Source organism: Podarcis raffonei, chromosome 12 (assembly GCF_027172205.1).
Source record: "Podarcis raffonei isolate rPodRaf1 chromosome 12, rPodRaf1.pri, whole genome shotgun sequence".
Taxonomy (NCBI): Eukaryota; Metazoa; Chordata; class Lepidosauria; order Squamata; family Lacertidae; genus Podarcis; species Podarcis raffonei.
In genome coordinates, this window is record NC_070613.1 from 55,054,865 (window position 1) to 55,079,905 (window position 25,041).

The following is a 25,041-nucleotide window of genomic DNA, read 5'->3' on the forward strand; positions in this document are numbered from 1 at the left end:
TAAAGAACTGCAGTCCTGTGGTGTTTAAGGCTTTTTAGGTCAAAACCAGCACTCTGAATTGGGCATGAAAACTAATTGGCAACCAGTGCAGTCATGCCAGGATTGATGTCATATTGTATTATACCACTGCTGTTATGTATTTCCTCTGCTTATAATTGCATTTATATAGCTGTTTTGATTCTTATATTGGACAGATATCATGTTTTGTATTGACTTTGTGGTGGTCTATGTCATAAACTTCCCCCTTTTTTCTGACATTGGAAGATATGGAAATAAAATAAATAAATAAAATAAAATAAAATACCACTGGTCCATCTAGCTCAGCAATGTTGACACATGTCAGAATTGGTCGAAGGCAATTTTTCTCCATTGAGCTAAAACTTAGGCCATATCAAAATAAATAAATAAACATATATAAATTGAAAGGAAGACCACAGTTCCCAAGGGCAGGAACATTTGGGATTTAAGATTTTAGGCGTGATGTTAAACTGGAAAACCACTATTCTTTACATACTGTCAAAACCGGAGTAAGGAGAAAAGGAGGAGGATAGCAAGCGCAGAGCAATGGATCCTTGCCAGGGATAAATGTCTGTGATTGACAATTTCTACCTGAGAATCTTTCAGTAGAACATTTGAAGTTCCTATAATTAACTCCCCCGACACCTAGACATCTCTTTTGTGTTTGATATATATTTTTATCTTGGGTCCCCATTTCAATATCTTTTTTTGTTGTTATTCCTTTATCCTTAATGGTTACATTTTTCTTCACACAGCAGTAAAAGCAAGGCTTTCCACAATGCTTAATGTTTATTCAGGAACATTTCTGAATATTTTATATTCATCTGGGTTTAGACTTAACCAGTTCTGATTAGGCACAATCACGGTGAAAACAGCCTTCCTTACCTTGAGCTGATTTGCAACCATTCTTTCTGATTCCTTTATAGCCACATTGAAGCCCATCTAAAACAGAAAAAGAAAGCAGCATATTATTCCTATTGACACTCTGAAAATTCCTACCTTTTGAGGCTTAGCTGGGCAGGGAATAAAGAATGTACCTGCAAGGGCACAATCAATTATCTCTTTCTGGATCCACCATCAATTATTTGATTACCTTCCATCACATTCCATTTGTAAATGTTCATTTATTTCGCTGCAAGCCCTTTTTTTTGGTCCATGCTAGGGAATATAAATCTGCTTAAGGCTGACGGTTCATATCCGAAGTAAGCTTTGCTAGCCACAGAAAACAAACTTCTGTTGGGTGGTATTCAGAGATTAGATTTTGGAGTGCACTTACGGGAGTTTGTGGAAATATGCTCAGTGAGACAGAATCCCTTATACCAGAGAGGTGGGGAACCTCTGGTCTGCTAGATGTTTTTGGACACTTCCCATTGATCATAGCCTGAATGGCCAGTGGTAACGGATTGTGGGAGTCAGAGTCTAGAAAAATCTAGGGGTCAGTAAACTTTTTCAGCAGGGGGCCGGTCCACTGTCCCTCAGACCTTGTAGGGGGCCGGACTATATTTTGAAAAATAAATAAATGAACAGATTCCTATGCCCCACAAATAACCCAGAGATGCATTTTAAATAAAAGCACACATTCTACTTATGTAAAAACACTAGGCAGGCTCCACAAATAACCCAGAGATGCATTTTAAATAAAAGGACACATTCTACTCATGTAAAAACATGCTGATTCCTGGACTGTCCGTGGGTCGGATTTAGAAGGCGATTGGGCCAGATATGGCCCCCGGGCCTTAGTTTGCCTACCCATGAGGCTCACAAGCTCCCTAACCCTCCCATGGTGGAGTATCACAGGCTACAGCTGCAGTAAAAAGCTTGTCCATTTCCCCATGGGGGTAAGGAACTACAGATTTAATTCACTTTCACCTCCACTTTTCCTACACGGGGACAATATCTCCATACAACCTATGGAGTGTTCAGTGTAGGAATCAGAATCTTCCTCATCACTAATGATCAGGACAACACTCGCTGGATCTGCTCCAAACTGGAAAAATAAGAATATTAAAGCACAGCTTACACAGCAGGCCACCTGGATTTAACTGGAGTGGGCAAGGGGACTCATTTTTAATCTGCAGACATCTCTAGGTACTTGTCAACAGCTCCACTGATCTGTAAGAACTGCCCTGGACGGAGTCCACAGGGATCTTGAAACCACATTGTGATTTCATCCAGCAACTTGCTCATGCATGGCCTGGTCCTGTGCAACAGCAAGTACCTGTCAATACTCTTTACTTTATTCTTTTACGTGCTTCCGAAAAGTCTCAGCCAAAATTTGGTTTTAATAATGGAAAGGTAGATTCTAATCTTTGGCCCCATCTGTGCCATATGTTTAAAGCAGTATCATACCACTTAAACAGTCATGGCTTCCCCCAAAGAACCCTGGGAAATGTAGTTTCTTAAGGGTTTATGGGTACTGAGAGTTCTATTCCTCACAAAGCTACAATTCCTTTTATTCGCCCTCCCCAAGTGCTGGCTCCACCCCCTTCTGGTAGCCAATCAGAGAGAGGCTTCAGCCCTCTGGTGGGATTCAGAGGCACTGCAGCACCAGACTCTGCTGTCCGTCACACCGTCCTACTAATTAAGATGGCACTGGTAATGGGCCACTTACAATAAAGTATTAAAGTAAGGATAATGATTTGGTTTTAGTTCTGCATCACCCTAATCACATTAGACTGGAAAAATGTAATAAGGAGCCAACTGGAGTTGCTTTTTAGTTGTTGCCATTTTGTTTGTTGGGAAGTGCAAAGTACTTCATGATGTTTTTGCAGAGCTTCTCCAAGAAACGGCTTTATGGAGAATAAGATGATAGAGAGCGATTAATAGTGTGTGTGTGGGGGGGAATCATACTATCATTATATAACATATAACACAGCATCATATGATGCTGATGGTGTTTTAAAGTTATATTTGTTTCACACAACTTATATTTTATTATGCATTTGTTTTATTATATCGTACCCTGTTCTGAGATTATTTTTTAATGAAGAGTGGGTTAGAAATCTAAATAAATGAATAATCATAAACATTTCTGCGCACTCTGCCTAATGGAAATAATTAAAAAAGGACCATCTGTTTGTTTACTATGGCCTTCTATAATACAGAAGAAGAATGTAATTGCTAGCTTTCAATCCAAAGCGCTGAAAGGCTGAAGACCACTTTTTGAATGAAACTATTGGAATACGGGGCTCACTTTCTCCTTCTTGTTTTTATTTGGCATGGCCAGCTGGGTGAGTGGCTAGGGGCCCGCCAGACCAGAGAGTGGCAGCCTGTTGCTACTCTACCAGTGGGCTGGCTGGCCTGGCTCCATCTCTTGGACCCGGCACAAGACTCTTCCCTCTGACTCCCAGGAATGGTGGCAAAGGAGGTGTTAGAGAGGAGGAGAAGGTGGCCTCAGTCGGCAGCTCTCTATTCCCACCGCTTCTCCCAACGTGAAGCTATTTCCAGTTAGCGTTCCTCAACAAGGATGGGAATTCGGGACTCAGCATGACAAAGCAAGAAGCCGCAATAGCTTTAGGGTTTTGTGACAGTCTTGGCATTTCCGGGGCAGTTGGAAACTAAGATGTCAAGCTATTTCAGAGAAGAGACCAGGCCAAAATGGATGCGTAACGGAACAATAACAAGAACAGATTAGAACAGTAGCAGAGCTGACTGCCTCAGTCAGGACATATGGCTACCTATACAGTGGTACCTCTGGTGGCGAACAGGATCCGTTCCGGAGCCCTGTTCGCAACATGAGCAGAACGCAACCCGCGTCTGCGTGTCAGCACATGTGCGGGTCACGATTCGCCACTTCTGTGCATGCACCGGGCGTCATTTTGAGCGTCTGTGCATGTGTGAGCAGCGAAACCCAGAAGTAACATGTTCCGTTACTTCTGGGTTGCCGCGGAGTGTAACCTGAAAAGATTTAACCTGAATCGTCTTTAATCCTAGGTATGACTGTAGTTGGAATAGCAACATAATTTCCCACAGTTTTCGAGGGGAAAGAAGCCACACGTGTACAGCTATGAATGCAAAGTCCCTAGATCACACATTTCAGGTCATGTGGGGGGGGGGAGGAAGGGGCACAAGACCAGTCCTGAACCGTAGGAAAAGAATCAACAGAGCAGGTAGTAATAATATGTGAATTAAGCCATAGTCCTGGGTATCAAAGAGTGTTTGATGGCATGATCTCAGTAGGACATGATAAGGTTTTGCCTTCTAGGCCATGACATGGGCAGCTGGTTACAAGCAAAGCAGATTTGTATAGAAAATTATCTGCCGCTTTTTGGGTGATGCTGCTATATGTTATTCTGTTCAACGTTTGCTGCCACTGTGTAACGTCCAATTCTGTCAAATGTCACACTGCAGCCTGAGAACGAACCACGAAGCAAGTGAAATATCTCTCGCCAGAAGGGAAGGCAGAGAAACAAAAGTTCTCTTTCTGCTTGAGTGCTCGGTATGCCTAGTCATTTGGATGGCCAGAATGGCAGGCCCTAAGAAATGCCGAGCTTCCCAGCAGCTGCAAAGAGACTGCACAAATGCCTGGAGCTCTCCCCATGAATCAGACACTGCAACTCTTGTGGTGTGATTGTTATTTCAATGGTACCTACATCCATTCTGAATATTTCATTAACATGCCCATGAGCCACGGAGGTTTAATTCCACTACAAAGAGCAAACCAAGCTATTTTTAAGAATATTAAAAATTGCCTTGTTGCATTGGATCAAGGATTGTGCTTTTGCATTTTAAAACAGCTAACCAGTTGCCTCTGGGAGTATCACAGAAGGGGCACAATGGGGACTGCTGTACCCTATAGCATCCCCCAACAGCTCTGAAATGGAAGTATATTGCCTTGGAACAAGGAGATTGCACTTAGCAGTCATGACTAGCAGCCATAGACTGACCTCCCCTCAGCGGACTGAGTTCCTCTTTCTCTTTTTAAAGGCATCCAATAGTTACCACCAGGGCTTTTTTCAGCTGGAACTCCCCAGAACTCAGTTCTGGCACCTTTTGGGTGGGTGCCATTACCATTCTAAGGGAACAAGGGAGGTGTCCATGGGGAATTCCGGCACCTCTTTGTCTAGAAAAATAGCACCAGCCACCACCATATTGACAGTTTGCAGATTGGCTGGGAGAGATGCAGAGAGGTCAACCTATATCACTGGTTGCATATGGTTCTTCTTCCCCAAAGTCTCCCCAAAGAACTGGGAACCCAGGTCTGCATTCAGAGTCTACCCAACAAAGATCCTTGCATCCGCTGCATCTTTGCTGATCTCAGAAGAGTCTGTGTTTTCAAAGATATGGAAAGCTATTCTATCTCTTCTCCAATAGAAATGTCATTAAATAGAACTGATGTGATTTGCTATAAATTTAACAGTTATGCTGTTCTAGAAATAAAATGGTATTTGCTAGTCCAACCATTGCAAAGATGCTGGGAGTGACATGGAACCAATCTCCTAGCCTAATCTACATCACAGGGTGTTGTGAAGATTAAATGAAGGGAGGCATGGGACATTGCTAAGCTTCTTGGAAGAAAAGTAAGGGGGGAAATGGAATGAATGAATGAATGAATGAACAAAAAGGGATGCAAGAAAGGTAAAGTACAAGCATGAAGAAAGCTACCAAGTGACAGGTGCAATCTTTAACGCATTTGACCATTGGCTTAACCTACCAATGCTTCATTCAGATTAAAAGTTGTTCACTGATGTATCAGTGGTTCTGAGACTGAAAGAGCGATGCCCTCTTTCTTGGATAGACTCTTATGAACAAGAAATTTAAAGATGGCTTTTCATTTCCCAGCAGAACTCACCTTAGGAGGGGGGTACAGGTGACAAAATGGTTGGCCCGCCTTTCGCTTGCACAAGCCAATGGAATGGCACACCACATCTGGATTCATTTTGTGCTCCATCCTGAAAGGAAATGATGCCAAAAAGCAAAGACTAAGTTAGGTTCTTTTGACTAAATACCAGCTCCTTCAGTGGAAATGTAAATCTTAAAAAAACAAAAACAATTTAAGATCCATTTTAATATAAGCCCATTTGACCATAGCTTGGTGATTTTGACTGGGTTGTGATTATTTTCAGCCCTAGATTATAAACCTTTTTGCAGCAGTGGATATATGCTGTGCTTGAATGAAACATCAGAATGGCTGTCCCTATTTTAGCAAATTACAGGAAAGACAAAGACTAAAAGTATACCACTGATTTTCATATTGGTGGATCTCAGTGATCCTCTTGGCTTTTACCAAGTCTGGGTCAGACTTGCTGTTGAATGTGTGCTATATTAATCAATATGATATTACTGAATTACTTGATTGTAGAAGAACTGCTTCATTTTTAGGTTATGTACTCAAAGGATATATAATTACATAATCACCAAGCTTTCACTTCACCAACACTAACGTGCTTACAAGGCTCTGAAATGCTGGGATTAAGGTCAGAAATTGGAAACAAGAAGAAAATTACATTAACTGCAAGCTAGTTTAGCTAGAACAGTTCAATTTACGTTCACCAGCAGACCAATAATTGCTAAGCAACTCCACTGTCAAACGAGAGAACACAGAGCTGTGTTACACAACCATCCTCTTATATTTTGGTGCAACACAGAGGATCCTCAAATATGTGTTAGGTATTGCACACATGCACATATCTGGGGAAGGGTGTAGTTCAGCAGCAGAGCTGTTGCTTTTTCATGCAGAAGGTTCCAGATTTGATCCCTGGCATCTCCAGGCAGGGCTAGGAGAGACTCTTGTATGAAACGCTTGAGGGCCCGACAGCTGCTGCAGATAATACTGAGCTAGATGATCCAAAGTTCTGAATCGGTAAAAGGCCGCTTCCTATGTTCCTGTGGTCCTATTTCTAAGGTCCTGCCCCCTACAACAGTGGTTTTCAACCAGTGTGCTGTGACCTTGAATGATGGTCAAGGGTGCTGTGGGCAACACTGGCCTCTTTGCTTCCCTCCTCTGATGCCCTCTCATGTCTTTGCCTCCCAGAGGCTTGCACAGCTGTTTTTTGCAGCAGCCCTAGCTACAAGCTCCCCAGGCGAATGGTGCCTCTGGGGCTCACCCAGGGGTGCTTGGGCAGGCTGAAGAGGCACCTCTATTTGGGGCCGAGGGAGGGGCAACTCAGAGGCCAGGGGCGGCATCTGCGGCCGCCCAGAGGACTCCCAAGGAGAGGGGAGCAGAGAGAAGGTTGAGGACACACTCCACAAGCAAGGGTTTTTGAAAAGGGATGAGAGGCTGCCAGCTCTGCAGACAAGCGTGACCAACTGGGCTCCTGAGCCCCACAGGGGTGCCACAGAAAGAATGTAGTTGGTCAAGGGAACCATGGGCTCAAAAGGTTGAAAACCTCTGCCCTACATCATTGGCTTTCTTGGTGTGATGCAACCTCATTTAAGCTTGGTTATGTCACACAGGTGGCGCTGTGGGTTAAACCACAGAGCCTAGGGCTTGCTGATCAGAAGGTCGGTGGTTTGAATCCCCACGATGGGGTGAGCTCCCGTTGCTCAGTCCCTGCTCCTGCCAACCTAGCAGTTCGAAAGCACATCAAAGCGCAAGTAGATAAATAGGTACTGCTCCGGTGGGAAGGTAAACGGCGTTTCCGTGCGCTGCTCTGGTTCGCCTGAAGCGGCTTAGTCATGCTGGCCACATGACCCGGAAGCTGTACACCAGCTCCCTCGGCCAGTAAAGCAAGATGAGCGCCACAACCCCAGAGTCGTCTGCAACTGGACCTAATGGTCAGGGGTCCCTTTACCCTTTACCTATGTCATTATTATGGTTCCCTTTTAAAAAGTGAAGGAGAACGACTAACCCAGAAAGATTTTGAAAGGTATAATAAGGGTAAACAGCAAGCAACTTTACAACGTAAATAAAATGATGGATGAATCTGGACACCTGTCAGGCACCAACTGGAAATGAACATTTTAGCCTCCGTATAAAATGGCTACTTAGTATACATATTAACTTACTTTTATGACATGCTAATACTCACAACTTAATTATATGTGGTCCAAATATTTCAGCGGTCAGAATGCATGCCCCTTGTAAGTGCAACTTTTCTGGAAAACAACACATTTAAAAAGTGAGTGCATATACTTAAAAGACTATTTGAACACATCAAAATGCCATTAAGAAGCCAAGAGGTTCCCTGCAGGAACAGAGCAAGACTCTTTCTAGTCCAGCATCCTGTTTCATAGAATCATAGGATTGTAGAGTTGGGAGAGAGCCTGAGGGTCATCTAGTCCAACTCCCTACAATGAAGGAATCTCAACCAGATCATGTATGACATAGGGCCATCCAACGTCTGCATAAAAACCACCAAGGTGGGAGAGTCCGCCATTTCTCATGGGAGCCAATTCCACTGTTAAACAGAAAGCTCTTCTTGTTTAGTTAAAAACTTGAATCCATTGGTCTGGGTCCTAGCCTACAGAGCAGGAGAAAACAGGCTTGCTCCATCTTCCATGTGGCAGCCCTTTAGAAATTTGAAGATGGCTACCATATTTCCTCTTTGCCAGGCTAAACATACCAAATTCCCTCAACTGTCCCTCATATGGCTTGGCTTCCAGACCCATGATTATCTTGGTCACCCTCCTCTACACACATTCTACCTCGTCAAACGCCTTCTTAAATTATGGCTTCCAGAACTGGACACAGGACTCCAGGTGTGGTCTGACAAAGGCAGAATAGAGCAGGACTATGACTTCCCTCAATCAGAAGACACTATACTTCCGTTGATACAACTTCCAGCATTGGCCTGTTCACATAGCTGTCAACTTTCAGATTTGAAAATAAGGGATCAGCAGCCTCACCTGTCCTGGGGACAGTCTACAGAATATCTAACAATCCGGGATAGCAGCAGGAAGCAGTGGGAAACTGTGCTGGAATAAGGGAATTTCCCGCAAAAAAAGGGAAGGTTGCAGGAAGCTTCCGGAGTGGCTTCTGTCAAGCCAGAATGTCCTGCTCAAAGCAGGATATTTGCGTGGTATGTCTTCAGTGCTCAGTTAGAGCAAATGGCAATTCGTATTTTCTCCAGATTGACGTTTGCTTTGATTTAGAGCTAAGGACCAGGCTCTCCCTGGGAAAGGAGCAGAGCAAGTGGGAAACTACTCATACCTATGTTTTCTCAAAACGGGACAAGTGCAAATGTGGCTGAGCCCTGGTCAGCCTTGAGCAAGGAATCTTGTAGCCTAAACCACCCAACAGACTTTTGTGAGGATAAATGGACTAAAGCTGTCCACTGGCTGACGATTTATTAGTTGACTATTTAGCTACCTTTAAACCAAGTGATCATGTAAACAATTGCATTTAAACAGATTTGCAGATTAGTAAGGCCTTAACGTAGCTGCCTTTTCTGTTGAGATGATTTCATTGCTATCACTCATGTGGAAGACAGAAAGGTTATCTTTAATATATTCTTTTCCCCCTGAGATCACACAGTGCAAAGACAAAATAATAATTAAAAACAAACGAAAGTGTGCTTCAATCTCGTTCTTGGCCTCACTAATTAAAATTTGCACCCACATTAAAAGCAGCACACTGAAACCAGGATATATATCCACAAATGTATATATTTAAGTGCCCTTCAAACTCATTCATGGCCTCACCAATTACCGTAAAATTTGCCCCCACCATAAATCTTTAGTTGATTAACCTACTGATTACCAACTAAACTTTGCAGATCCAGTTGTAAGACACTCTAAAAACCACTGTTAGTTAATTAATGAATATCACAGGTTATTTTTAAAGGAAGCAAGGAAAGATAGATAGGTACAAGTGGGTTTAAACAGTCAAATGTACACCTCTCAGAGATTGGGGTAGCATGCAACAAGTATTTTGGATCAGTAAATATGCAAATACAGAAACAAGTACAAAAGTACAAGTACAGCTGCTAAAAAAATCTACATTCTCAGTAGCTTGAAAAGGGCATGTTGAATGTCCAAGTGCAAGGTGGCAAGATGTAAAAGAAGAAAATTAAAAAGAAAAACATCTTTTAAAGAAAGAAAAGAATCATGTCATACAATTTCTTTATGCAACTTCAAAGCACACAGTTATTCCTTCTGATCCGAGGTGAGTCATCTGTATTTCATCTGAGCTTTTAGCCTACCTCATTGTCCTTCCTTATAAAGAGAATTCCTCTCTGTCCATTTTTCACATTACGGTTAATCTGCATAAGTTTAATTTGGCCAGTTAAAATTGTGCCCTTGACTAACACTAGATTTCTTGTTCTTATCATGCTCCTAGTATAAAGCTAAGGAGAAGGCGGGGAGAAAATGGGTTCCTTAAAGCACTGCTAGAAATGTTTGCCAAAAAGGCAAGTTATTGGAGGTGTTCAATTCCCTAATATGCCCTCCTACAAAGAACAATAGACGGAGAGCTGTGCATTTATAACACACACACACACATCCCTTAGCCATGATCCTTCTCTTGCCACAACATCGAGAAAGGAGACATAAAATATCATCTGGCTACAGTAATTTTTAATGCGCAGAATTCTTATGGGCATAACAAATCCTGTTCATAAATATTCAAAAGGACTAACTGCCACTCCTCAAAAACTATGATTGGCTTAGGAGATGTAGCAGTAAGAGAAGATTAGCATAAGAACGGAAGAATCACCAGTGAGATTCCTCAGGGAAGCTCATAAGCAGAACATGATGGATCCGTCCCCTGAAGCCCTCCCCCAGCATCTGTCAAGGAGCTGCCCTGACATTTTCCCGTAACAGCAAATTGTCAGTGATGGAGAACGCCCTCCATTCATTTGTCCAGTTCTTCTAAAAATCTAGCTAGTGCCCGTCCCCAAAGTGAGTACTTTGTAAGACATTGCTGCCTCTGATTATTCTTCTACTGATGCTTTTTGTTACTCTCCTTTGGTGTGGGATATTTAAAGCGCAATCAAACCAACAATTCCTGTATTGCTAGATGGGCACATGGTTGGAGCAGAAGCTCAAAGAGTTTTCCTGTAAGTTGGCTAGAGAGGACTCTGTGAGAGACACTCCCACTGTGACCTGACAGCTAGCAATATACAGTGGTACCTCGGGTTAAGTACTTAATTCGTTCTGGAGGTCCGTACTTAACCTGAAACTGTTCTTAACCTGAAGCACCACTTTAGCTAATGGGGCCTCCTGCTGCTGCCGCACTGCCGGAGCACAATTTCTGTTCTCATCCTGAAGCAAAGTTCTTAACCTGAAGCACTATTTCTGGGTTAGCGGAGTCTGTAACCTGAAGCATACATAACCTGAGGTACCATTGTATATTTTCCTACCTGCCTGGGCACATCCTCTCTTTTTGTCTCTTCCTGGCTTCACCAAGCCAGAAAACAACAACAACAATAATAGTAATAATATTAATAATAATAAATCCAGGAAAGTTATCCTGGGATCATGGTGAATAACTCACTAAACACACACATATCTCAGCATGCACCAGTGTAGAATAGTTTGTTTTCTCTGTGCTGTACCACTGCAGACAGCACATGTTTTAAAAAAGCATATTGGAATGGACTGGGGCAACCAAAAAACCCCTTCATATATAAACTTTTAATGTCAGGTATGTGTGCTCTAGCTTAGTCTTCTCCCTTGCACGATACTTTTCTAAGTGCGTAATACATATTTCCCCAACAGGAACCACTCAAATAATCCTCTCCATCTACATCCGAAATCAGTGGTTCTTAAAGGGTGAAGAGAAGGTGGCAAGCGTGGCAGGAAGATTCAAAGATTCTTCAAAGAAACATTTAAACATTTTAGTACAGAACAGTACAGTACAGTACAGTATAGTATAGTATCAAAATATGTTTTCATTTGCAGAAGATGGATAGATATATTTTCAAATTGAGAGCGAAAACATCAAGCGATGCTGAGGACAATCTTAGTTGTGATCCAGAATCACTGTTTGAACAGAGAAACGAAAGAAATCAGTGCGGCACGAGCAAATATTTATTCTGAAAGTGTGGCCCAGAGAAAAAAATTGAGAACCGCTGGCCTAAAGGAATACAGAGAAAGAACCACATTTCTACTGATTACATACGGTGGTCCTCTATCTGAATCACTAGTGCTATTCTTACACCCTTAAACAAGATAAACACTGAATTGCTGTCAAATTAAGGAAGGAAAAATAGGTCCCATGTATAACGCTTTGATAGCCTTCAGTTGCATTAAGCCAAGTTGCAACTAATAATAGCAGTGCAACATTTGCAGTCATAAGTGTGAATTCATAATAATCACTGAACAGACCAACATATGGTACATTGCTTTTTTACCAGGTAAGTAGCGACAGAGCCTCTCCAGAGCTTCTTTTGCTGTCGAATTGTGGACTTGAGCAAGCTGTTCTATTATGGACACCACAAGGACACATCCTGCAAAGGCAAGGAGAAAGAAAGATTCCTGTTACCCATATTGATATTAAAATTAAAAAGTTCTCTTTTTTTGCTGAGGGAGAAAATTCAGGTCATCTGAACATTATTTATTAAAGTGTGTTTTGTAAACTTTCCTTTGCTGGAGGAAGAAGAGTATTCTCTAGCAAACCCCAATGTCCTAGTCAGGTGTCAGCCATTCATGTGAAGTCCATTCCTTTCAGCAGCACCATTTTCCTGTTTTAGTTCCTGATACAAACCAGTGCTCATTCTAACTGTGCTTATTGTTAAGTTGTGGGTGAACATATCAGACGACACAGCGATTCTTCAAACAGCTCTTGTTTATTCACAGGCCAGAACAGAACTGAACTGAAGGGTTCAGCCAACCTGCTTATATAGAGCTCAGCTACAAAGCAACAGTAACCACTTTCTGTAACTATCCAATCACTGAACGTCACTTTCAATCCCTTATTTGCATATGTGGACCTGAGTGAAAACTATCTACAGTATCCCCCTGCTGGCCCAGGGTGAGAACTTCAGTACATAACACTTATCTCCACAAACCAATTACCGTAACCATGATTTGAAGTGCATTTGTAACCTAGATTATCAGGAGTCTTGTATTATGAGATTACTATTCATAGTATGGGTATGAGAAGTAGGGAAGCAAGGAGCTAAAGAAAACAGTAATCTGTTATGGATTCTTTACTAGTCTGAGAAATCCAAAGTAGGAAGTAAGAAGAGTAAGTGCCCTCTGTACAGTAGGGATAGCAAACCTGAGGAACCAGGCACAGTGTTCAAACTTGGGTCCCCAGCTGTTGTTGGACTACAATTTCCATGATCCCTGGCCACTGGCCCTGCTAGCTAGGGATAATGGGAATTGTAGTCCAACAACAGCTGGGGACCCAAGTTTGAGAAACACTGGACCAGAAGTTCTTCATTCCTGATGAACAGTCAAAGAAGCAAAGCAGAGGAACCCAACACACCCAATGGCAGGAAAATACCAAGAAGTTAAACTTCCTAGATGAAAGGAAGAAATTATAAAATCAAAACCTTCTCCAATCCATTTGCAACATAATGAGGTTACCTTGTAAAACATAATGCTAGATAGCAGAAGCTTGCAAAACTAATCCCTGCTAATCCCATCATGAACCAATCAGGAACTACGCCTAGTGGCTTCCAAGAAAGCCAGGGTTTGAAAGATAAATTTGCATCATGTTTCTGGACATGCTGATATCTCATAAGATATATCAATGCTTTTGAGGCATTTTTGTTGGGGATTGTAGGGAAAGACCTGCCAAAAAAGTTGAAAAACATTTTCATGTATGCGAAAGTTCTGGTAGCACAAGGATGGAAGACTGAAGAAACCCCAACTAAAGAATCATGGCAAGAAAAATTGATGAACTATGCAGAACTGGCAAAATTGACATATAAGCTACGGGACAAGGATAACTGTGACTTTAAGGATGAATGGGAACCTTTCACAAAGTATAAGAAGACGCAACAAAGCGAACTGGACTCCTTGGCAGGTTTTGAATAAACATTCACAATTTTTTTACTGATAATAATCAGCTAAACAGTTTGAGGATCTATACAACTTTGTAACATGCAGAAAACAGCATTATTGGAGAAACCAAAGACTGGAACTGAGGGAAGTCGGGGGGTTCTGTGGGGGGGTGGAGGAAAAATGGGGGGGGAATAAGGATATGTTTTTTGATAATATGTCTTGTTATAACTTTGAATAAAAAAAGAAGAAGAAAAGATATATCAATGCTTTCATGGATGGTGCAAGTGCAACGGACAATGCAGTGTTATTGCAAACAGCAGCAAGAGGGCCTCCTGTGTCGCAACACCTCTGCTTGCAGTCTTCAGGGCAGCATCCTGAATGCAACCTCTGTCTCATCCTTCCTAGATTTCAAATTCAGTAGCAAATTAACAAGGGCACTCTGAACCCTCTGCAAAATGCATGCCTAGACTCCAATATGTGATAGACCAGGCATAGGCAAACTTGGCCCTCCAGATGTTTTGAGACTACAATTCCCATCATCCCTGACCACTCGTCCTGTTAGCTAGGGATGATGGGAGTTGTAGTCCCAAAACATCTGGGGGGCCCGAGTTTGCCTATTCCTGTGATAGACTAATCAAGGGCTAATTCACATGGGCACGTTCAGCACTTGATGACTACCAACACAGATCCAACCATCACATTCCCTCACATTGCCTCTCATGTAATGTTTTCAGGTGCACATTCAGCTGCCAAGGGTACCAGAATAATGCACAGAGATCATAGCAGTACACTGGATTTTGGATTATTTAGGAGCAGGGATTTTTTTCAAAGGAAATCCATGTCACTGTACCCATGAGTTATGAATGCAGAGCACCATTATAAGGTGAAATATAAAGTGCTGTTTAGAAATTGTAGCTGCTGGGTGTACACTTCCATACTAATATTAATCGGTTAATCAGGTAGGAGCATCCTGATTTTAATAGGAGTATTAATACTTTTAATAGGACACATATTGTAGTTATACTACCTATACACACAAATATTAACAATCACAGGATTTCATAGGAATTTGACTTGCTGGACTAAATATTAACATTGTTCTTTAGATTTTAAGGAAAATACCACCTGTTTTTAAAGACCTAAGGAAAAGCTCTTCTGCTGATGTCACATTGTCAAGATGTTTTATTCTTGCACTTTAAATATTGATTTCAAATATGAAAGTCCAAGTTGACCAAGTTTGCAATCTAGGAGTAAGTCCCACTGAACACAATAGTATTTGCTTTTGAATTGTCACATCTCGGATTGTATTGTAAATGTATTAGCTGCAGCAAATTGTTAAGGTCAGCTCACTTTCTCACTGTATGCAAGACACACCTTGCTTTGAGCAAAATTAGCCGAGTGCTATTCTCTGGTCCATGGGGTGACAAAGAGTTGGACACGACTAAACGACTAAACAACAACATTCTTCTCCAGGAAGTAGGACATGATTCAACCAGAGGTAAAGGTAAGGTAAAGGACCCCTGGATGGTTAAGCCCAGTCAAAGGTGACTATAGGGTTGCGGCACTCATCTTGCTTTCAGGCCGAGGGAGCCAGTGTTTGTCCACAGACAGCTTTCCTGGTCATGTGGCCAGCATGACTAAACTGCTTCTGGCACAACGGGACACCGTGACGGACACCAGAGCACACGGAAACACCGTTTACCTACCCGCTGCAGAAGTACCTATTTATCTACTTGCACTGGTGTGCTTTCGAACTGCCAAGTTGGCAGGAGCTGGGACAGAGCAACGGGAGCTCTGTCACACGGATTCGAACTGCCGACCTTCTGATCAGCAAGCCCAAGGGGCTCAGTGGTTTAGACCACAGCGCCAACCACAACCAGAGTAAGAACTTCTAAGTCCCATTGGTTTAAATGAGACAGTGAAACACAGATTTCTCTTTCCAATGATCCTGGTGGAACCCAGTAGTGACCAGGACTGTGATTCAGAAGTTAAAGTGTTCCCATCTAAGGAGCTGAACCAAGTTCCTAGCTCTGAGTTGGATGTTGGTGAACAGGGTCCCCCTAATCCTAGGACTGTCTGAACCAGATGCCACAGCGCTGTGACCATCAAAGGTGCCTTCTCATGGCCTGAAGAACCCAAAGCCCAGGAAACATACCAGGTGGAAAGTCTTGGAAAGAGGTCTCTAAAAATGTGCAGAGCATAGGAGGCACAGGAACAAAAGGCTTCAATTCACTTCCAACTTAACAGAGCCAGTTACTCACTAGAAGTTCATCACAGCGCTGTGAAAACCAACCTGCCTTGCCCTAACCAACATGTCTTCTGCTGGACAAGAACAGGGCACTCTCATCCCTTCAAATGAATGGGATGCCAAACTATTCCATCATGGACGGACTCTGCCTTATCATCTCAAAACTTTGGAGTTGTACATAACTTTTTTTAAAAAGCAACATTTAAGAGATTGGCTTCTTGGTAGCACTTGACAATGACTTTCACTCCTTGACAGGATGAAGGAGCATTTTTATTTCAAGAAGTGTCTCGGTATTACAACGTCTATCATCCCTTTGCAGCCAGACCTGAGCATTAATAAACCTGCCTGTCTCTTTTCAGATATAGTTTGTCCCACCTGCATTTAATTTACGAGGGGGATCAGAGCATACGATGCTCATACTGTTCAACAGCAATAATCTAAAAATTCACATTTCAAGAGACTGCTTTCCTATCATACTAAAAAAGAGAGAATGTGTTTAATAATAAAATGACATTTCTAATAGACTAGAGGGAGTTTAGATGGGAGGAAATCACATCTCAGCTAATAAAGTCGGAGCGAGGGTTTGCTGGCCATGAACCCCCTGGCAAGCTGAACAGACTGTTGAAATTAATCTACTCCTGCATCAAACATACAAAGGAAATTCTAATTAGAATGGTATCAATGGCTGCAGATAAAAGCCAGCACAAAAGAGTTCCTTTTTTTAGAATACAGATTTTAAATGCGGGGAAAAGCGGCCAACTTTGTTATTATAGTTACGTGGGTTTAGTTGCATTGTGCATGATCCTGCTCACATTAATTTAACCAGATGGGAATAGGACTTAACATTCTTTTTTATTGTTAAAATAGAAAATACGGATTTAAGACAATAGCATATGCCTGCATGGAACTTTCCCCTTTACGATTCAGGTTGCAGTACTATGTGCCCTTGAAGCCAGTGAAAAGTGCATGCATCTGTCTGACAAAGAATGAATTTTCCTGGTATATCAGGCTAAGGGCTGATGGGAGATTCTTCTCTTGGCATACTGCAACACACAGCAGAAAGCCTGGCCAGTTGGTCTCTAAGTAGTGCTGGCTTCATTCAGAATTACAGTGCTGGTTGGTTCCAATCTACATATACAAACACGTTGAGTCAGCTGTGCAGACGTGGCTCAGGGCTTATTGGCCTCATCCATGACAGCAGTAACTATTCTTAGGTAAAAAAAATTAAATAAAATAAATCCAACTTTTAACTGAAGATTAGAATCCAGTCCGGAAAGAAAAGGTGGCTCCAGAATTCAGTTACAGATTCTGAAGTTTTAAATCTCCCAGAAGTTTGAAAGATGTTGTGAGAATAATGTCCTGAAGACCTGAAAGGTGGCAGATCCACTGACCTGACCCAGACATCTCTTATTGATGTGGGTGTGGGTGATTATGGGCAACAGAACACAGGGACAAACCCTTCTTCTTACATTTTAATTTGAAAATTAGGAAACTGCCTATTGCGAGCCCTGTGCTCATTTGCCAGGAAGCTGGGCATTTGAGGAGCACTGCGCAAGGGACTTTGTTAAGCGTTGACATTATGATATCAGGTTACTGAGAGGTGGGTTGTTGGGTCCACCTGGCAGAATTGGCCCCGGGGCCATGGGGAAAAATAAGGTCCTGGTCCATTGGTCCAAAAAGGTCCCCCACCCCTGGATCTATACTGACTGGCAGGGGCTCTTCAGGGATCCTGCTCAACCTGGTGATGACTGAACCTGGGATCTTCTGCATTCATTGCCAGTGAGCCATGACCCTTCCCGCAAGGGAACTGTTATGCAGTAAGCTTGGATCCTAGAACAATAGGCAAGTAGGATCCTAGAATGCGACAACTGATTGGCCTGCAGGAAAAGACCAATCAGGCTCCAGGAGGGAAGCAGAATCAGCCTATTAGGCTGGTAGGATCCTAGAATGCAACAACTGATTGGCCTGCAGGAAAAGACCAATCAGGCTCCAGGAGGGAAGCAGAATCAGCCTATTAGGCTGGTAGGATCCTAGAATGCAACAACTGATTGGCCTGCAGGAAAAGACCAATCAGGCTCCAGGAGGGAAGCAGAATCAGCCAATCAGATGGGACTCATTGTGTAAATGATGTATATAAAAGCCTGAGGTTTGGGTGGAAATTGAATCACTGTTTTAGAAGCTGCAATAAAGAGCACGAAACCACTACAGGACTCCAAGTATATTTCAGGAACGCTACGTACAGGTTTGATCTGCAGGCTTGTTCCTCTGCACCTCCATCACGGAGACTTCCACAAAAGCAAGGGAGGGTTTCAAATGCCTCCCTCAACTCTCAACACGGCTTCCTGAGCGTCTCTGCATTGCAGGGTCCCAGCTGTAGGGCAGTCTAGTAACTACGTTGATTTCCCCAATGTAGCAGTCGGTGTGACAGTTACTGCTGACGGGTTTGCTTCCAAAGCCCCACATGCAAAACAAGCGTGCCGTAGCCCACACACAAGGTCTCCCAGGAGCATCCCCCACATATAAACATGCCGCAAAGGTCTGCTTTGTAATATGATAGCTTGCATCTCCTATCTGCCTTCCAGGGGAATGAGCTATCCTAGTTATTTAAACACTGACAGAGCTCCATGCAATCAAATGTGGTTCAAAATTCAATGGAAAATAAGGGCAGATGTAACAAAGCCCATTGCCTCCTAACTGTGGGGAAAATAATGGTTTTTATACAAACGAATTATCTCTTTTCAAAAGCTCTGTATCGTTATGGAAACAGAACAAATAGTTTATTTTGCTTGTCTTCTTTGGATATGAAATCCCAGACCTGCCGCTAGCTTCTGTGCAACTCAATCTGTAGGAAATACAAATTTGAATGAAGCAGCTGATTTTGTGAAACAGAACCTCTAGATTCAAAATGGTTTGAGAAGCACAGCAAGAACCAGCTCCTACTAGTCTAACACAGCCCTGTGGAACTCCTGCAAGGAAAGCCGCCATCTGTAGAAAATAAGATTCACTATCACTTGTAATACCCAACACATTTCTGGATTGTTCCTCATTAGGGGATAAATTATCCCCAAATGGCAGTGGGGACAATTGCCTGTCATGTTTCCAAGGGGTTGCTTGGGAGCAAGCAGGCAAATATCTCCCTGCCTGGCTGTGAAAACCTGGCTTGGCTGCCAAAGTAAACTTTATCTGTCTGGAGTGCCACTCTCCCGTGGCTGGCTCAATCGCTGGCAGAATCCGTGAGTGGGCGGTTCTTAAACTTCCCCCAGCAAAGAAGCTCCTTGACGCCCAGTCGACCCCTCCCCTCTCTGTGCGAATGCTTTCTGCGCAAAGAGGGCGTGGGCAGCGGAGCACCCCTTCCCTCCCCGCTTCTCCCAGGCAAGGAGTCCTGGGACCGCCTTGCCACTTCCGACTCCTGCACCTCCTCTCCACTGGAGCTGCGTTTATTCTCTTCCGCAGAAGAGGAGCTACTTCCCACGATCGCTGGAGGCTCTCTATAATCCATCTGGCTTTTGCTCTCTCCCTCCTGCACTGATGGCAGTTCCCTGACAGTGCCCAAATCACTGTAGGCAAAATTATTCCCTCAAGTCAGGCATAGGCAAACTCTGGCCCTCCAGATGCTTGGGACTACAATTCCCATCATCTCTAGCTAACCGGACCAGTGGTCAGGGAAGATGGGAATTGTAGTCCCAAACATCTGGAGGGCCAGAGTTTCCCTATGCCTGCCTCAGGTACTGAGGACTTAGGGGACATTTTAAGGCTTCAACTTCCATAAATGCATATGACAAATGCATATGACTGAAATGCAAGTCGTCTGTTGCAATACCTACAGAAATAGCCCACTGCCTCTATGACCAATATTACTTGCTGAAAAACAACATATCCAAACGGTGTACATGTTGGTCAATAGTGGCAGGGGGCTATTTCTGGAGGTATTGCAACAGATGACTTGCATTTCAGTTACCATTAAATGGGAAATGGCACCTCAGATGTCAACATTTAGAAAGCTAGTACTGTATGTTTGGGAAACTTCCTGCAGTTAGAGAACACTTTTCACCACCTTTTTTTTGCTAAGTAAGCCCTGTACTGTATTGCAACTCTTGGTTCATGTGTTCTTCAAGCCAGTTGTACTGGCATACATGGGGCTGTAACTCTGTTCTGCAATACACTCAATGCATGCCAGGTGAAGATCAGTTGTGGTCATGCTGTAAACAAAAATCTGCCCTTATTTCCCCTTATGGGGTATCCAAGAGCCCATATAGAGGCCTTACGTAGGTTCCCAATTGGTAGGAGAAAATAACAGAGGCCAACCAGAGAATACAGTGGTACCTCAGGTTACATACACTTCAGGTTACATACGCTTCAGGTTACAGACTCCACTAACCCAGAAATAGTACCTTGGGTTAAGAACTTTGCTTCAGGATGAGAACAGAAATCATGCTCCGGTGGTGCGGCGGCAGCAGGAGGCCCCATTAGCTAAAGTGGCGCTTCAGGTTAAGAACAGTTTCAGGTGAAGAACGGACCTCCTGAACGGATTAAGTACTTAACCTGAGGTACCACTGTATTGAGAAGCAAAGCAGCTAGTAAGCCTGATCTTTATTAATTTGTTGCAACAGGGTCCTCACTCACCACATGCAGGAGGGAGGAGGAACCCAGAACAAAGGTGTGCCTGCCCTTATATAGACATTTTAAATTCCCTGCCCTGTAACTCAAGACCACCCCTCCATACATCATACATACATCACAGAAGGGGTATAACCTAAGACCACCCCCCCAGATACATCATACCTACATCACAGAAAAGGCGGTCTACAGCAGAAATCTGAGTGTGTTGTTTATCTCGCCTAAACAGGTTACCTGTTTAATGGTCACTTGATTGGAATGCCTGGGGAGCCTGGCCAGTCTTTTGTAATGATAAACACTTAGTTCCTGAGCCAGGTCACAGGCTCACACCCTATTCGTATCTTAAATGTGCGCTTAAGACAGGATTTGTGAAGGAAAAGACAATGGGGAGGCTTTTCCATTTTCCTTTGACCTTGCAGAGAAAACATTTGGTCAGTTTTGGGAATCAAAAATGGTTTCAGGTCAGTCTTCCTGTGCTGATCTATGTATGTGCTCGGTTGGTACACTTATGAACATTTAACATATATCTAAGACCTAAAAATTCCTATCATAGTCATCAAACTGAATAGCCCCAGGATTTACAAAACCTGCCTTTGGGCACCTCTGCAAATCAGAAAGCACAAGTAATTGGGGGGCGGGGGGGCAGGATAACCTTCTTAATACAATGACAGTGTGATGCACAACACACAAGAAGTGCTGATTGGCCCAGTTTAAATGTAACCTTCGGGGAGAAATGGCAAACTGACTGTGAACGGCAAAGGAACCCCATTTGAACAATGCAGGAACTCAGGTTTTGAACTGCAGCAACCTTCGGGATGGCACCACATTCCTTTCTGCTCCTCTTACTCCTTCCTGCCTTTCCAGCCTCCATTATATGATTGTGGAAAAGGTACACGATAGGAAAAGGAAGGAGGGGATATAACAATATAATGCCCCATTTCCTCCTTCCTTTTCCCAGCACTTCTTCAGCTTCCTTTTCCTATAAATTCGGTTTAACCCACAGCGCCACCCCGTCCCTTATATACAACCTAAGTTTACAATGGAGGGGACCCCAGCATGACACTCCAGGAGGGTCTTGCCTTCTCCATAAGTGCAGCATTTGATTCAAACAGGCACAAGGCCTTTTTATCGGTCTCCTGCACTTTGCTTGTCACATAACCTCCTCTCTCACAGCTTCTGGTCCACATTACTTCCATCCCTTCCCTAAGCTCTTGGCTTTATCTCTGGAGTCAGAAGGTACCCCACCCTTTGATCCTGCCTAACAACCTGTCAGGGAACTGCCATCGGAGCTAGAGGAGGAGGCAAGGCTCCCGAGCGATGCTGGAGAGGGGCCCAGCAGGGGGAGAGGCAGCCCATCTGCTGGGGAAGGCAATCAGCGTAACACCAGGGGTGAAGGGGGGCTGATGGGGGAATCGGTGGAAGGGCTCCAGGACTCTTCGCCAGAGACCAGCGGGGAGAGCACAGATCCTCCTCTGCCCACACCCACCCTGCGCAGAAGACTTTCGCGCAGGGAGAGTAGGAGGAGACTTGGCGTCAAAGAACTTCTGTGTTGGAAGAAGTTCAAGAAACGCCCACTGACGGATTTTGCTAGTGACTAAGCAGCCACGGAGCTAATGGCTGTCCAGACAAGAAAGGTTTAACCAGGCAACCAAGGCCAGAGTGGCAGTAACTTACGCACGAGCAACCCCTATAACCATTACACAACCCATAGGGATGCAGGTGGCGCTGTGGATTAAACCACAGAGCCTAGGACCTGCCGATCAGAAGGTCGGCAGTTTGAATCCCCATGATGGGGTGAGCTCCCGTTGCTCAGTCCCTGCTCCTGCCAGCCTAGCAAAAGTGCAAGTAGATAAATAGGAAAGGTAAACGGTGTTGCAGATAAAATCGCTCAGATTCGGGAAGAAGTAGACTCCACCATGGGAGCAGGGCCGGGGCGGGAGAGTGCTAGAGTTCTGTCTAGTCAAATTGAGTGGGATCAATTCCAATCTGTTACCTCCGAGGATGTGGACAGGCTGCTTGGACGAGTGAAACCAACCACCTGTCTCCTGGATCCTTGCCCATCCTGGCTTATAAAAGCTAGCCGGGAAGGACTGGGCGATGGGCTTCGTGGGGTGGTGAATGCTTCCCTCCGTGAGGGAGCCTTCCCAGACCCGCTGAAAGAGGCGGTTATTAAACCGCTTCTTAAAAAACCATCTTTAGATGCGGCCACGATGGCCAACTATCGCCCAGTCTCAAATCTTCCATTCTTGGGCAAGGTGATTGAGCGAGCGGTTGCCGAACAACTCCAGGCACGCCTGGAAGAAGCGGACCATTTGGATCCCTTCCAGTCGGGATTCAGGCCTCATCATGGGACTGAAACTGCCTTGGTCGCACTGGTTGATGATCTCCGGCGGGCTAGAGACAAAGGTGAGAGCTGTTTCCTAGTTCTGCTGGATCTCTCAGCGGCGTTTGATACCATCGACCATAACATCCTTCTGCACCGTCTTGAGGGGCTGGGAGCTGGGGGCACTGTCATACAGTGGTTCCGCTCCTTCCTCCTGGGCCGTGTTCAGAAAGTGGTGGTGGGGGATGAGTGTTCAGACCCCTGGGCTCTCACTTGTGGGGTGCCTCAGGGTTCTGTCCTCTCCCCCATGCTTTTCAACATTTACATGCAGCCGCTGGGAGAGATCATCAGGAGGTTTGGGCTGGGTGTTCATCAGTATGCGGATGATACCCAGCTCTACCTCTCTTTTAAATCAGAACCAGTGAGGGCGGTGAAGGTCCTGTGTGAGTGTCTGGAGGCGGTTGGAGGATGGATGGCGGCTAACAGATTGAGGTTGAATCCTGACAAGACAGAAGTACTGTTTTTGGGGGACAGGAGGCGGGCAGGTGTGGAGGATTCCCTGGTCCTGAATGGGGTAACTGTGCCCCTGAAGGACCAGGTGCGCAGCCTGGGAGTTATTTTGGACTCACAGCTGTCCATGGAGGCACAGGTCAAATCTGTGTCCAGGGCAGCTGTTTACCAGCTCCATCTGGTACGTAGGCTGAGACCCTATCTGCCTGCGGACTGTCTCGCCAGAGTGGTGCATGCTCTGGTTATCTCCCGCTTGGATTACTGCAATGCGCTCTACGTGGGGCTACCTTTGAAGGTGACTCGGAAACTACAACTAATCCAGAATGCAGCAGCTAGACTGGTGACTGGGGGCGGCCGCCGAGACCATATAACACCGGTCTTGAAAGACCTACATTGGCTCCCAGTACGTTTCCGAGCACAATTCAAAGTGTTGGTGCTGACCTTTAAAGCCCTAAACGGCCTCGGTCCAGTATACCTGAAGGAGCGTCTCCACCCCCATCATTCTGCCCGGACGCTGAGGTCCAGCGCCGAGGGCCTTCTGGCGGTTCCCTCATTGCGAGAAGCAAAGCTACAGGGAACCAGGCAGAGGGCCTTCTCGGTAGTGGCGCCCGCCCTGTGGAACGCCCTTCCAGCTGATGTCAAAGAGATAAACAACTACCTGACATTCAGAAGACATCTTAAGGCAGCCCTGTTCAGGGAAGTTTTTAACGTGTGATATTTTACTGTATTTTTGGTTTTTATGGAAGCCGCCCAGAGTGGCTGGGGAGGCCCAGCCAGATGGGCGGGGTATAAATAATAAATTATTATTATATTATTATTATTCCGTGCGCTGCTCTGGTTCGCCAGAAGCGGCTTAGTCATGCTGGCCACATGACCTGGAAGCTGTACGCCGGCTCCCTCGACCAATAAAGTGAGATGGCCTTGGCCTGAGAACATATTATACAACACACTATTTGGAGCGTTTTGAGTATAAAGTAGAAAAGGCTAGTGTAATATACAATTTTTCCAAGGACAATAACTGAGAATCTATTTCTCATTCCATTTGTAGCTTTAACAACAATGTAAATGTGACTTGACGACTGATATTAACTTCAGGACCCTAAGACCTGTACGAACACTTGTTCCCGTTCTGCTATTTCTCCATTGTTTAGCATCCATTATCTCTTTGGCTGATTCCCTGTTTCCTCAATTTCCTCTCCACGTCCCTTCCTTTCTTTTCATTGCCCTTCACCCTTGAAAATGGACTCTATGGGAACACTCTGCAGTCGTAACTGTTCATACTGATATGGTGGCATGGACCTAGGAGTAAGAAGAGGGGGAAGGACAGAATTTTATGATATTTCTTCTTATCCTTAAATCAAATCAAGCACTGATTTACACTCGCATAAATTGCTCAGAAAGCAGTAAACTCACTCTGGATGGACACTAGCTGAAACTCAAAGTTTAGATTGATTTTCAGCATAAAATGAATTGTGCTTTTGACGGGCATGCT

General features: G+C 44.2%; 1 protein-coding gene across 3 annotated transcripts in view; it reads right to left on the reverse strand.

Moving 5' to 3' along the window:
- Window positions 1-25,041, reverse strand: part of AOAH (acyloxyacyl hydrolase) — a 92,148-nt gene that overhangs the window by 57,017 nt on the left and 10,090 nt on the right. For all 3 annotated transcript variants that reach the window (XM_053409961.1, XM_053409963.1, XM_053409962.1), the window contains exons 3-6: window positions 12,252-12,347; window positions 7,989-8,055; window positions 5,810-5,909; window positions 904-960 (exon numbers count right to left, since the gene is read on the reverse strand). In XM_053409961.1, coding sequence (XP_053265936.1) covers window positions 904-960; window positions 5,810-5,909; window positions 7,989-8,055; window positions 12,252-12,347 — 320 coding nt within the window. The remainder of the gene's footprint in view (window positions 1-903; window positions 961-5,809; window positions 5,910-7,988; window positions 8,056-12,251; window positions 12,348-25,041) is intronic.